The sequence below is a fragment of the Monodon monoceros genome, unplaced genomic scaffold (assembly GCF_005190385.1).
Source record: "Monodon monoceros isolate NGI ecotype Baffin Bay Population unplaced genomic scaffold, NGI_Narwhal_1 Super_Scaffold_21, whole genome shotgun sequence".
Lineage (NCBI taxonomy): Eukaryota > Metazoa > Chordata > Mammalia > Artiodactyla > Monodontidae > Monodon > Monodon monoceros.
Genome location: NW_021703778.1, coordinates 124,510,447 through 124,525,520, shown reverse-complemented (window position 1 = coordinate 124,525,520; position 15,074 = coordinate 124,510,447). Strand labels below are relative to the sequence as shown.

At 41.5% G+C, this 15,074-nt stretch overlaps 1 protein-coding gene across 1 annotated transcript in view; it reads left to right on the top strand.

Moving 5' to 3' along the window:
• Positions 1 to 4,529: 4,529 nt before the first annotated feature.
• SOS2 (SOS Ras/Rho guanine nucleotide exchange factor 2) overlaps positions 4,530 to 15,074 on the top strand; it is a 99,706-nt gene continuing 89,161 nt past the window's right edge. The window contains exon 1 of the mRNA XM_029236234.1: positions 4,530 to 5,353. Within this exon, the coding sequence (XP_029092067.1) occupies positions 5,267 to 5,353 (87 nt within the window). The 5' untranslated portion in view covers positions 4,530 to 5,266. The remainder of the gene's footprint in view (positions 5,354 to 15,074) is intronic.

Here is a 15,074-nt window from a genome sequence, read left to right as displayed (position 1 = left end):
GAGTAAATGGGAGAAAAGTTAAGTCCTTCTTGAAAATGTTTTTCAGTGAGAATTTTTTTTTTTTTTTTTTTTTTTGCGGTACGCGGGCCTCTCACTGTTGTGGCCTCTCCCGTTGCGGAGCACAGGCTCCGGACGTGCAGGCTCAGCGGCCATGGCTCACATGCCTAGCCGCTCCGCGGCATGTGGGATCTTCCCGGACCAGGGCACGAACCCGTGTCCCCTGCATCGGCAGGCGGACTCTCAACCACTGCGCCACCAAGGAAGCGCTGAGAGAATATTAGTGGTAAAATTTTTACTGCCTTTTAAATTTTGAGATGTGCTTGGGTCATTCAACTTATCTCCTTAAAGCCATTCTAAATTCTAAAAAGACAAGTAAAATTACAGTGAGGTATAACCTCACACCGGTCAGAATGGCCATCACCAAAAAGTCTACAAATAACAAATGCAGGAGAGGGTGTGGAGAAATAGGAACCCTCCTACACTGTTGGTGGGAATGTAAATTGGTGCAGCCACTATGGAGAACAGTATGGAGGTTCCTTAAAAAACTAAAAATAGAGCTACTATATGATCCAGCAACCCTACTCCTGGGCATATATCCAGAGAAAACCATAATTCGAAAAGATACATGCACCCCAATGTTCAATGCAGCACTATTTACAATAGCCAAGAGATGGAAGCACCCTAAATGTCCACCAACAGAAAAATGGATAAAGAAGATGTCGTATATATACACAATGGAATGTTAGCCATAAAAAAGAATGAAATAATGCCATTTGCAGCAACATGGATGGACCTAGAGATTATCACACTAAGTGAAGTAAGCCAGACAGAGAAAGACAAATATCATATGATACCGCTTATATGTGGAATCTAAAAGAAAAACAAAAAAGACACAAATGAACTTACTTCCAAAACAGAAAGAGACAGAGACAGAAAACAAACTTATGGTTACTAAAGGGGAAAGGGTGTGGGGGGAGGGATAAACTGGAAGACTGGGATTAACATATACACATTACTATGTATAAAATAGATAACCTACAAGGACCTACTGTATAGCACAGGGAACTGTACTCAATATTATGTAATAATGTATAAGGGAAAATAATCTTAAAAAGAATATATATGTGTGTGTGTGTGTGTGTGTGTGTGTGTGTATAACTGAATCGCTGTGCTGGACAACTGAAACTTATACGACATTGTAAATGAACTATACTTCAATAAAAAATTTTAAAAATAAATTCTAAAGACAAGTAAAATTACTATCAAATTCTTAGTATGATAGCATATTAATTTTAACTCAAATTTATGATTGAGTTTTTGTTATATATCCATAGGCCCTCTCTCTCATGGTATCAGTGTGTTTAATACTTCTATTTTTCAACACTTGAAGCATGTGTTTCTAATGAGGTTGGAGTTTTTCATTTAAAAAAACAGCTTTTAATTAATGTTTTGAATAAGTACATTCATATAGTTGAAAATTCAAAAGTCATAAAAAAGTACACAGTGGCAAGTCTCCCTCTCTCCTCTAGCCCCCCAGTTCTTATCCCTGAGGCAACAAAACTTATCAATACCTTGTGCAGCCTTGCAGAAATATTTATATATAATAAAATACTGTCTCCATTTTTTTTTACACAAGTGGTAGCATACTCTGCATACTGTATTATACATCCTGCTCTTTTCGCTTTGTGGTGTATCTTGGAGAATGTTCAAGTGGCCTGAACACAGTGGCCTGGTTCTTTTTAAATGACTTTATAGGTTCCATTCTCTGGATTTATTATTTGTTGAACCAGTCCCTTATTCCTACTGATGATTATTTAAATTGTTTATTGCTAGGGTGTTTTTTTGTTGTTTTGCTGTAACAAACAATACCGTAATGAATAATACTGTGCAAAGTCATTTCACATATGAGCAAGTACACCTATAGGACATATTCTTAGAATTTATCGGGTCAAAGGGTATGTGCCTTTGCATCTTGGATGTTGTCAAGTTGCCCTTGATGGAGATTGAACCAATTTACCAATCTCACCAATAATCTATCAGAGTACCGGTTTCCCCATATTCTCACCAACATAGTATATAATCAAACTTTCTGATCTGTGCTATTCTAATAGGTGAAAAATGATAACAGTATTATTTAAATTTGCGATTTTTGTAATATGAGGTTGCGCATCTTCAATATGTTTGAGACATTTATATTTCCTTTTCATATCCTTTATCTTTTTTTTCTTATTAAGTTTTAGTCTTATTAATTTGCAGGAATTCCTTTAGATGTTAGGGAGATTAACTGTGTAGGAAATGAGTTGCGAATATTTTTTCCAGTTTGTTATTTGCCTTTTGGCTTAGCTTGTGGTGTTTTTCTTTGGTATACATTTTAAAAAATAGAATTTATCAATCTACATTTTATATCATAGTAGAAAGGTCTTTGTACTCCAAAGTTATAAACAGATTATTTTATGGTTTTATTTTTTACATTTAAATATTTGACACATCTTGGCTTTAGCCTAGTGTAGAGTATACAGTATTGATCCAACATGTTTTTCTAGGTGGCCCATTTGTCTGGTTGGGAAACTTTTTACTGGTGTCACTCTTGGATTATCTTCCACATGCACGTGGATCACATTTCTGTTTGCCTAGCCCACAGATCACAACTCAGATGCCTATAGAGACTAGGCAGGTTACATAAAAGGGTGAAGAGTGCCAGCTGGGGAGTATAGCCAACTGGAAACGGGATGGCATATTTTTCTAAAGAGGCAGCCACTACCCCACTGCCTGCTGATTATTCCCTTGCAGGAAGCATCAGGGCCCAGTGTTGCCAGATCTTTGTCAAGAGAAGCTGAAAATCCAGATTTTTATATGAAATCTCTTAATTTTAAAATATTAACAACAGTTTAAAATTTTTAAATATAGCTTTGGTTAAACAAAATGTGTCTTCAGACCTGATTTGACCCAGAGAAGGCTTCTAACCTCCTTAGCCAAGAATGAAACTTCCCATTAACAACTTTACTCTCCTACAAGAAAATACAATCACAGTCCAGTAGTTTGACAGCCTAGCAGTTTATAGCTGGAGTTCAGGAAGAGAGAGAAAAGTAAAGACACTCTATATAAGCCAAGATCTTTGCCCTCACTGATGGAAAGATTGGAGAGATACAAGCATTTCCCTATCTTACCTTTATCCCAAGTATTGTACATGGGAATGTGGGTGTGGCCATTTATTTTATATATATATATATATATATATTTTTTTTTTTTTTTAAGTACGCGGGCCTCTCACCGCTGTGGCCTCTCCCGCTGCGGAGCACAGGCTCCGGACGCGCAGGCCCAGCAGCCACGGCTCATGGGCCCAGCCGCTCCGCGGCACGCGGGATCCTCCCGGACTGGGGCACGAACCCACGTCCCCTGCATTGGCAGGCGGACCCTCAACCACTGCGCCACCAGGGAAGCCCTAGAGATATTTTTTTAATTGAAGTATTTCTGATTTACAATATTAGTTTCAGGTGTACAACACAATGATTCAATATTTTTTATATATTATGCTCCACTTAAACTTATTACAAAACACTGGCTATATTTCCCCGTGCTGTACAATATATCCTTGTTGCTTATCTATTAGAAAAGATTCTTGATTCAGTGGATACTTGGATTAGAAAAATGGTTGAGTGGATACTAAATTTTCCAACTCTGCCATTATGATTTTGCCAAAATGACAAAATGGTGCTTGTTATAAGGTAGGATAATTGCTCTGCTACTGACCTGGAACTGAAGCGTGCCACAGACTTTTTTTTTTTGGCAACCTGTTCTTCCTTTCCCTTCCTCACTGCTAGTGGCTGGGAACAATGTACTGTAATTCATGTATGTTCTCAGCGTCTTTAGTGGGATGAAATTTATGTTAATGATAAAGTTTCCAGAGTCTTCAACTCAGGAAAGCTTAAGGTCTGGGGATCTTTTTTGGGCTGCTAATGAGTATGGCTGGCCCCAAGGGCAGATCCGGGTTTTGTGGCGCCTGACACCTCCACACCGCCACAGTTTGGAGGCCACCATTAAGAAAACAATGCAAAAATATGGGAAGTTTTACCAAAACGGTATGAAATTTTTGTGAACACATAGGGGCTCATGCAAGTGAAAGACCTTTAAGTTCAAACTTGATTAACGTTGCCATCTGCCTTTTTTGGCCCTACTGTGTGCTAAGGGCTTCCCACTCCTCACTTCCTTCAGTCCCCACAGCACCACGCTATGAAACTGTTACATATACAGAAGAGCCATGTAAACACAAATACATTAAATATCTTGTCCAGCCGCAAAGCCCCTTTCTCTACAAATCCCTATACTGCTTCCCATGACGGGAGTCCTGGGGCTCGAGGAGTGGCATCGAGTCAGGATTGTCTCGGGAAGATCGAGAGGAGGGAGAGTGTGTGTAAAACGCAGTCAGTGAGTTGCGGAGTCTGTCTGGAACGTGCACCCTGCAAGCGCCCAGGAGACGCGCACTCCTGCGAGGAGGCCTCCGCTCCCGGCCAGCCCCTTTGCCCTCTCCCCGGCGCGCATGCTCCTTGCGGGGCTGCTCCAGCTACACGGGATAATGAGCGCGGGGCGGAGGGGGCTGGCCGAACCGCGCTTGCTGGGACCCGGAGCTTGGCGGCGGCCCTGGGGCGCTGTGCGCGGCTGCTGAAGGGGCGGCGGCGGTGGTGGTGGCCAACGCTGTGCGCACCAGTGTGGCTCTCTCGCCCGACGCGCGCGCCCGGTCTGCCCCCAGGGCCCTCTGGAGGTGACTCGGGTGGGCCGGGCAGGGCGGCGTTGCCGGCTGGGAGGGCGGAGATGAGGCGATGAGGAGACAAGCCGCCGCCGCCGCCGCCGCTCTCTGCTTGCCGCGGCCGTAGCGGGAGTCCGAGGAGGGGAGAGGCCAGCTGTACCCCTGCCGGGTTGCGAACCCAGACAAAGGAGGAGGAGCCGCCCGAGAAGCGGGCCAGCGCCGCCGGGAAAGGAGGCCACCGCTTCGGTCGCAGCCGGGGGCCGTCCGGGTTCACGGGCCGCCGCGCTTCCTCTGCGGACTCTGCACTAGGCGAGGCCGCGGGGCCGAGGAAGCCGCCCCCGGAGCCCCCGCCCGCCCGCCGGCGCCGCCTCCGAGCCGCCTCGGCCGTAGCTGCGGCCCGGGCAGGAGGAGGCGGCGGCGGCCGGCGAGGCGAGGCGGCCCGCGCCCTGTCTGTCAGGCCACCGGCCCGGCCCGTTTCGGCCCGCGGGCCGCCCCCGATGCGGAGGCGCTGCCGCCGGGGCCATGCAGCAGGCGCCGCAGCCGTACGAGTTCTTCAGCGAAGAGAACAGTCCGAAATGGCGGGGACTGTTGGTCTCGGCCCTGCGGAAGGTCAGTGCTGGTGCCCGTGCGGCCGCGGGGCCCCCAGGGAGGTGCCGGGGCAGAGGCGGGAGGCAGGCGGGCGGGGCGCGCGGGCCGCGGCCCCTCGGACGCTCTTACGGGGAGCTACACGCCCTCCCCGCGCTCGGGGCCCGCAGGCCCCCCACTTTCTCTCCGGCCGGCGATGGGGGCGCGTGATTGCCTGCTGCGTCCAAAAGGACGTTTTCTCAAGTTCTTGCTTGGCCCCGGAAGGAAGGTTTTGTTATGATCATAAAACTGGATTTCACGTTGCAGTCATTTCGTCAGGCGACTTCCGCCGTTGACCAATTTGTTGTCCTCAGGCTGGATTCGGGCAAGAGAAAGTCCCGCTGGTATTTAGACAGTTTCTAAAACAAAAGCACATTTCTAGCCTGTGTAATTACTTTTAATTAAGTTCCTTGGGGCTGTTCCCTTAGTCGATTTGCTCGTGAAGGGTGTCCACTCACCTAAGAGGTGGTGACTTTTCTTTTTGTAAGATGGATGTGTTTCTCGAGAAATGTCAGTGAGCCATGATATTGCTTTGAACAATTCTTGAGGTCAACTTAAAGTGCCTCCTCCCTTCCTGCAAAAGGCGTCCCCCCTGTTTACGAGAGATTTCCCTTGTAGAATTCGGTCAGTTTCTTCACTGAGTGCACTTTGAATCATTTTAAGGGGACGAAAAAGGAGCAGCTCATAAAAATGAATCTTTTAAGTTTGGGTGCATCACTAGGGTGCATCTCTCCTGTAGATGGTGTCAGTTTTCGTCTGCATTTAGGTAATAATCATACTATCATTTTTGTAATAAAACCTTTTGTAAGGTCAAGACATTTAAAGAGTGTAAATGGGTGCAGGAGAAGATACCATACCTACTGAGCGTGGGTTTTCCTTGCCAGTGATTCAAACTTAGTCCCTTCTACCTTTTGTGGAAAATAACCAAGAATAAATTTTAAAATAATAAAGAAAGAATAAACATTAATTTAAAAGGCTGCCCTTGGAAAATAAATCTTCATACGTTATATTTCTGCAAGTGAAAGGAAGTAGTATATTAAATTAAAAACATTTTCCTCATTCAGAGTTTTAGATTTGCCATTATTTTCATAATTCTTACGAAGAGATACTGCCTCCCTTGGGCCAAACACCAGCTAGTATCTTTTTAAAGAATTTGGTGGAGGTGGCTAGGAGCAGCTAGACAGTTATCATTTCACAGATATATTAGGTGTTAAAAGTATTAAATTGACCTTCCTTTTGTGGGCAGCCCGATTCTATAAGTAGAGGGAAAGAAATGGAAAGTGTGCTGAGTGGTGATAATGAAAAGCAAAGGGGGAAATGCTTAGATAGTAATTAAATCTTCCACCACAAAGAAAGAAGTGTGAGTACGGTTATCAGGTAGGCCTGTATTGTTGGCCGTGTGAAGTAGGTCTCCACCTACTAGTATTTTCTGGTAGCAAATAGAATTTGAGTATGTGTTGCATAACTTATTCAGTAGGTAGCTTTGACCCTAATAATCCGTCATGCACAAATACAGATTTATATCTTCAGGTTAGCCTGGAAACAAAGCCAGCATTAGCATCCAATCCTAGTCCATTGCTTTGAGTTTGGTATTTTGCACTTATGTGTTGTGCTTGTTTTCTTGGAACTCAGATGCCTTATAGATCTCTATTTTCTTATTCCACAGTTCTTGTACATCCTTTGCTTATGGAATAAATACAGCAAAGAAAATCTGGTCTTTTGAGGTGAATTCAAGAAGCAGTTTCTATTTAACTTATTAATTTACTGTTATTCTAGAATTGAGGTATATTCCTATGGAAGACATTTTTTATGTTTTTGGAAAGTTTTTGGTGTTCATAATTCAGATTATGTTCAGTTTTGTGGTATTTGTGGTATTGCAACATGTAGGTTTGTAGTGCTTGCTAAGAGTTTTAGTTCTTAAAGAGCTCAAGGTTCACTCTTTGAAGGATGAGTTAAATTCTGGTCTATACTTGCCACCCTTGTCTTTGTACACTGAGAATTCCTACCACTTATGGGGAGGCTCTGTCTTCACATTTAAGGCATCTAGAATTTGGTTTCCTTCTACCAGCTGACCAGATTGTTACAAAGACTGCTAGGATTAATAGTAGATGCAGCAATAGTATTAGACTACTAAGATTTTTCTCCTCCAGTTGGTGTTGCCATCAAACATGTGTACGCTAGCTTCATTTAACATTTATTGAACACATTTTAGGTACTTGGCACCAAGCTGGATCCTAAGAATACAAACATGAATAAAAGTAAAGGCCTTGCTCTAAAGGTGTTTACCACCTAGACTGAAAATTATAAACTTTGAGGTTTTGGTTTATGTAAATGAGATAGCAGTTATGAGCTCAAGGTTTTGTAAGGAATATCTCTGTGTTTGAAAAGAACAAGGTTGTTTAATTAACTCTGTGAGGTTAGTTCACTTGGGCATCATGATGGAACCTCCAAAACTGTTAAAATATAATTTTCAGAAAGGTAAAGTCACAACTCTCATACCAATGTGAACGAACACGTATCAGTAATTTTGATTCAACTTACTACTTAATGAGGGAACTCATGAGATCTTAGAACCACTTCAAATGAAAATTGGAGGAGGTAGGTATTTATAGGCAACTTAATAAAAGAATATTAAAGTAAGATTTTGGGGTTGGACACAAAATTTGTTAATGTCCTACAAGAACATAAGCAGTAAATTTGGGATTGTCTTTCCTGCTGATTAGGTTTTGCATCTGTACCAGACAAAAATCTCTAAGTTAATCTGATCAATTTGTAAAATAGCCCAGTCAGTAGAAAGTAATCAAAGATTCAAGCATAGCACTGTACTGAAGAACACCTAGTTATCTCTTTTGCTTATTTTCAAGTTTTGGCTGATTTTTCTGGAAACCAAAAAATACATATATTTGACCAAGTTACTATTACTGACTGAAAACGCAAGGGATTTTTTTAAACCAACATTAAATATTCATTTCACTATGTAGAAGAAACACGAGCATTGAGAAATAGATTTAAGAAAAAATAATTTTGGAAATAGAAATGTGTTGTTCTTTAACTTTTTGTTTTGTTGTGCTGCTGTTCTTTAACTGTTAAAACAGAACTTCACCTAGGACATTTAAGTACATACAGAACTACAAAGGGTAAAGTAGAGCTAAATGACACTGCTAATGGATAATACATGCATTGTTAACATTACTGCTAAATTATGTATCTTTCCTAAAAGAGCCAGAGACATAAATGCCTTCATCACTATTCCCTGAGAAGATTGAAGCTATCATATTACTCGGAGGAAAAAAGAGTGTGGGATATATTTGTAAATGCAGCTTATTACCTGTGTCTTTGAAATGCCTGTGGTACTTTGTGCATGTGCTATTCGATTGTATGCTGAGAAAAATCAGTGTAGGCATTCTATATATGGAAAACATGCCTTAAAATCATTTTAGCAGGTTTTTTAGTCCCTGGTATTTCCGTGGTAGATGCCTTTTCTGTAAGGCCTTATTCACCAGGCTAGCCAAGGAAGAGAAAATGTCTGTCGTCTTATTATCTGTAGTTACAAATGTCACAGAGAGCTAGAAAGAATTGGTAGAGTTACCTTGTTCCTGAGTCTAATTTCATTCAGGTTAAATATCGATCTCCCACCTCAACCATTATAGTTTGCTCTTAGATATCTGTTAAAATTCAAGAGGTGTGAATGTTTGAGTTAATTAATAGCAGTCTGTGGCAGGGGGGGAAGAAGGTTGAGGGTTTTGATTCAGAAATGCTTTTGTGAAATCTGAAAGAGTCTAGTGTTTATGCCTTTGTACTAATATCTCTTGGAACTATTTTAGAAGATTGTGCTGGATCTTTCCTGGGGCCCAGAAGAAAAGCCTGGGGGTCCTTTGAGAAAATGAAATTGGTGTTACTGACATAAGAAGGTCAAGGAAGGCTTCTTTAAGGAAGTAACATTCATGCTGAGCTCTGGAGGATATATTCAAATATTTATTGAGTGCCTCCTGTGTGCCAGGTGCTATTCTTGATACTGAGGTTGTAGCAAGGCCTTGGTCTCATGAAGCTTCCATTCTAAATAGCTGTGGCAGAGAGGCCTGGGAGAGACAGACAGTAAAGAAGTTAATTATCTGAAAGATCAATAGGAATTAACAAAACAAAGAAAGGGGAGAAAGGATTTGAGCCCTAGGGAAAGGTAGGAACATGACTTGATTTAAAGAACCAAGACCAAGTGAAAAGGAGATGAGGACTTCCCTGGTGGCACAGTGCTTAAGAATCCACCTGCCAATGCTAGGGGACATGGGTTCGAGTCCTGGTCCGGGAAGATCACACATGCTGCGGAGCACCTAAGCCTGTGTGCCACAACTACCAAGCCTTTGCCCTAGAGTCTGCAAGCCACAGCTACTGAGCCTGTGTGCCACAACTACTGAAGCCCGTGCACCTAGAACCCATGCTCCACAACAAGAGAAGCCACCACAGTGAGAAGCCTGCGCACCACACCAAGCCCGCGTGCAGCAACGAAGACCCAACACAGCCAAAAGTAAATAAATAAATTTATTTTTTTTTAAAAAAGGAGATGAGCTAGTTGAGAGACTCTAGTGTAGACCCAGGTTAAGGTCTTTACCTGTGAATAGGAAGGCCTATAGGGTTATTTATGTGACAAATTAATTAGATGAACTTGATCAAACTTGCTTCTTTGAAAAGATCACTCCAACTAAAAGGAATAGGAGAAACTATGATTTTTGTGATATGAGGCCTGTTCTGGATTTCCTAAAGCCACTGAATATAATAGTAGAACTCTAGGGAGTCATTTGGAATTATTCCAAACTAATAATGACCCAAACTGATCCAAGGGGTTCAGCCAGAACTGGATGAGCGTTAGGAATGCGTTTTAGCTTGCTGCATTTAGCTTCGTCTCAGCCATGATTTAGTAGTCTTCTTCTGTTTTCAGTTTAATTTTGGTATGGTATATTTGGAGCAATAATATTCCATTAAAGTGTTTTATGCTGAGTATCCAAAGCATTACTTGTGTTACCACTTGACATAAATCAAGTGTATATCTTTTTATTAACCATGGCCTTTCTTAAAAGGGAGCAGTAGTTCGATTATATCCTCTGTTAGCCTGCATATTTGAATCAGGAAGGAATTTTAATGGAAGTAATGGATTTAGCATTGTCTCATGGAGTCATGTTAAAAATTAACAACCTAAAATTCTTTTCTTTTTTTACATAAGAACATATAGTAAGTAGAAAGCTTTTGAAATGTGTAAAGTGTTATACACTTTACATTTTAATGTGTAAGTAACACAATGAAAATAACATCAAGATCTAGATATGAGCACTACTATGATCTCCTCCAAGTAAAGTTTTCATTACCCCAGGTTTCTTCATCAAGACACTTTGTAAACTCAAATACTACTTCTTACTTACATAGCACTTTGTAATTTTTTCTTTTTTCTTTTTTTTTTTTGCCGTACGCGGGCCTCTCACTGTTGTGGCCTCTCCCGTTGCGGAGCACAGGCTCCGGACGCGCAGGCTCAGTGGCCATGGCTCACGGGCCCAGCCACTCCACGGCATGTGGGATCCTCCCGGACCGGGACACGAACCCGTGTCCCCTGCATCGGCAGGCGGACTCTCAACCACTGCGCCACCAGGGAAGCCCCTGGTAATTTTTTCTTAATTGACCCATTAGCAGCATTTAATAGTTTATCTCTTCCTCCTTTTTGAAATCTTTTCCTCATTTGGCTTCCAGGACACCAAACGCTGCTGGTTTTCTCCCTCTCTGACTACTCCTCCTAGTTCTTCTCCTTTGTTGATCTCCTCATCTTCCCATCTACACCATCCTGACCTCCCTGGAGCTTAGTCTTTGGACTCCTGTTTCTATTTACAGTAGATTTCTTGGAGATCCCTCCCAGCCTCATTGCTTCACATTTCATCTCTATCTGATGGTTTCCAATTTATAATTCTGGCTCAGGTGTCTCTCCTGAGTTTGGATATCCAGTTTCTTTCTTAACACTTCCACAAAGATGTGTGATAGGCATCTCAACTAATACTGAGCTCTTTCTCTTCCCCTGAAAACTTGCTCCTTTTGTAACATTTCCAACATTAGTAAATGGCTACTCCATCATTCTAGTTGCTCAAAATATTGAGTTATTCTTGAATCCTGTCTTTCTTTTATAACCCATATCTAATCTGTCAGCAAATCCTTTTAGCTCTACTTCACACTATAGCAATATTCAGTCACCATTTCTCACTCTTCCACTTCTACCACCTGGGAACACTCTGGGAGTATCAAAGTAGCCTCTTAACTGGTCTCCTCTCTTCTACCCTTGCCCCATTCAGTCTTTTCTCAACACAATAGAGATAAGTGGGATCATGTCACTCCTTTGCTCAAACCTTGTTCGGTGCTTCTCAGAATAAAAGTCGAAGTCCTCCCAGTGGCCTGCTAGGCCCTCTGCAGTCTGGTATTTCCCCCGCTTCTCCTTTTACCTCACTGACCTCATTTACTACTGACCTTTTTTTGCTCTACTCGTGCACCACACTGGCTTCCTCGTACCTCCAACACATAGACATGTTCTAGTCTCAGGGCTTTTGTATTGTACTTGGAGTTTCTTCTGCCTAGAACAACCTTCCTGCAGATAAAAACATGAGTGGCCCTTTTACCTCCTGTATGTCTTCAGACAAACATCATCTTCTTGAAGAGGCCTTCTCTTGCAGCCTATCTGCACCTCCTGCTTCCTGGACATTCATATGTAAATGTTCACAGCATGTCCCAATCCAAGCTTATTATCATCTTCCCTAAACTTAACATCTCCAGTATAAATGATACAGTACTTAGTTCTCAAGCCAGAAACCTAGGAACCTAGGCATCATCTGTTCCTTCCCTCTCACACCAGGGTCATGTCTAATCAACACCGAGTCTTGATTCGTTCTCTTAAAAGGAGTTTTCTAACTTTTTTGCTATGTATCCTAAAAGAATTTTGAAAAATTTGTACATTTTTATGTTGACATCTAAAAATTTTCATCTTTAAGTTTAGTTTCAGAAGATATAGTTTTATATGTTTTCTAAATACTGATGGTTTAAAATAAAATAGTCCCATTAGTCTTTTAAATGTACCCAATATACACTACCAAATGTAGAATGGATCGCCAGTGGGAAGCAGCTGCATAGCACAGGGAGATCAGCTCTGTGCTTTGTGACCAACTAGAGAGGTGGGATAGGGAGGGTGAGAGGGAGACACAAGAGGGAGGAGATATGGGGATATATGTATACTTATAGCTAATTCATTTTGTTATAAAGCAGAAACTAACACACCATTGTAAAGCAATTATACTCCAATAAAGATGTTAAAAAAATAAAAGGGTAAGATAATTTTTTAAAAATGTACCCAATGAAATACACACGTTCATCCTTTTAAAATACACATGACAAAGTGCTTTTTAGTGGTTGGAAATTTACATTGTTCTCTTTTCTCTGTGAACTTTTCATTCTAGTTTCCCCACGTAATTATATTCTAATATAATATTTATTTTATGTTTAAAAGTCTTTGATCCCTCCTTTGTATTTATACTTCTTTGCAACAACAAAAATGTCTATATACTGAATTTTAAAAAATTTCCCCAATGACCATAAAACTTTAAAACTTCCTTTTGGGTTGAGTTATTAGTAGTCCATACTTGATCAAAAGAACATAAATGTCATGAATTTTGAAAAATAATAATCATAAAGCACCTGACTTGAAAAATGACTTGTTACCTGATCTTTAGAGTTATTCACTTTTTCATTTTCTAGATTTTCTAGGACTTGTCAAATGACTGATTATTATTACTGCTACTTTTTCACTTTTTTAATTTACAAGTACCCTGTTTAGTCCAATATATCCAAGAAAGATTGGGAAAATAAAAATAGTATTAACTTCAATATACCTTAGCCATGACAATATTTACTCATAAGATGTATTTTACTTTATCACACTTTTTTTTGTTTTTGTTTGTTTGTTTTTTGCGGTACGCGGGCCTCTCACCGCTGTGGCCTCTCCCGTTGTGGAGCACAGGCTCCGGACGCGCAGGCTCAGCGGCCATGGCTCATGGGCCCAGCCGCTCTGCGGCATGTGGGATCTTCCCAGACCGGGGAATGAACCTGTGTCCCCTGCATCGGCAGGCGGACTCTCAACCACTGTGCCACCAGGGAAGCCCTACCTTATCACACTTTTTAAATACATTTTCATTGAATCCTTGGAGCTGTAGATCTAGCTTATTGTATTAATTTTCTGTTGCTGCATAACAAATTATCAAAAACTTGGTGGCTTAACACAACACACATTTATTATCTCACAGTTACTCTAAGTTAGAAGTCCAGACATGGCTTAGCTGGATTCTCTGCTTTGGGTCCCATGGGCTGAAATCAAGGTTTTGGCTTGGGCTGCAGACTCATCTGAGGCTCGGGGTCTTCTCCCAAGGTTATGTGGTTCTTAGCAGAATTCATTTCCTTTCAGTTGCCTGTCTGAGCCCCTCAGCTCCCAGAGGCTGCTGCCATTCCTTGCCATATGACCCTCCCTATAATATGTCAGTTTGCTTCTTCAAATCCAGCAGAACTGCATCTGCTGCTGTCACTTGTCTCACACTTCTAGACCCTCTTTTGAAGGACCCACCTGATTTAGGTCTGGCCCACCCAGGGTAATCTCCCTTTTGATTAACTCAAGATCAACTGATTACAGACCTTAGTCACCTTTGCCATATACGGTAATATTATCATAGGAGTGATATCTCATCCTATTCACAGGTCCTGCCCACATTCAAGGGGAGAGGAGTGTACAGGGCATGTATACCAGGGGTGGGAATCTTGGAAGCCAGCCACCTTAGAATTCTGCCTACCACACTCACTCATTTTATGGAAAATATCCCCCCATAACCTAATTGGTAAAGTCAATTTAGTTGTCAAGCCAACCAGCCTATTGTATTTATCTTGTTCAGACAAAGTCTAACTTAATTTTTCAATTCAAATGAATGTGTTAATAATACATGTCACATGCCAACCATCTCACTTCTGAATTCAAATTGTAAGATAGAAAGATAGATAAGGTGTGAAAACTTGCTTTGAATTTTTTCTCCTGAATGAAATAAGGTGATGTTGCCTGTATTTAGTTTTGTTTGTTTGTTTGTTTGTGGCTGCTCTGTGCAGCACGCGGGATCTTAGTTCCCTGACCAGGGATCAAACCCATACCCCCTGCAGTGGAAGTGTGGGGTCTTAACCACTGGACCGCCAGGGAAGTCTTATTTAGTACTTTTTAAATATGCTTTCTTTTCTTTGTTCTCATGAGCTTTCCCCCGCATTATAGTGTATTTTTTGACAGTAGGCTAGGGGATAGAAGAAGCAAGGTTAAATGAAAAATATTTATCATTGTCTCCTTGTTTTGTGTCATAGAATTTATTTATTTATTTATTGCACTGCAGAGCAATGCACCATAATGAGATTCAGAATAAGTAGGAGATCTGCCTTTCTTCAGTTAAGTGGGAGGAGGGCAGTTGTGGAGATGTGGGAAAGGAGAACCTCCTTTATTTACTCCTTGAGTGCAAGTACCTTGCCGGCAGATCTTCTTTAAGAAAGAGTGCATATAGTAGTTTTGGTAGTACGCTGAAGGACATGGGCATTTGGCCCAGGGAGTCTTAAACTTTGACTGAATACTTAGTAATAGTGATCTTTTCCCCAGGTCACAGGAAAAAAA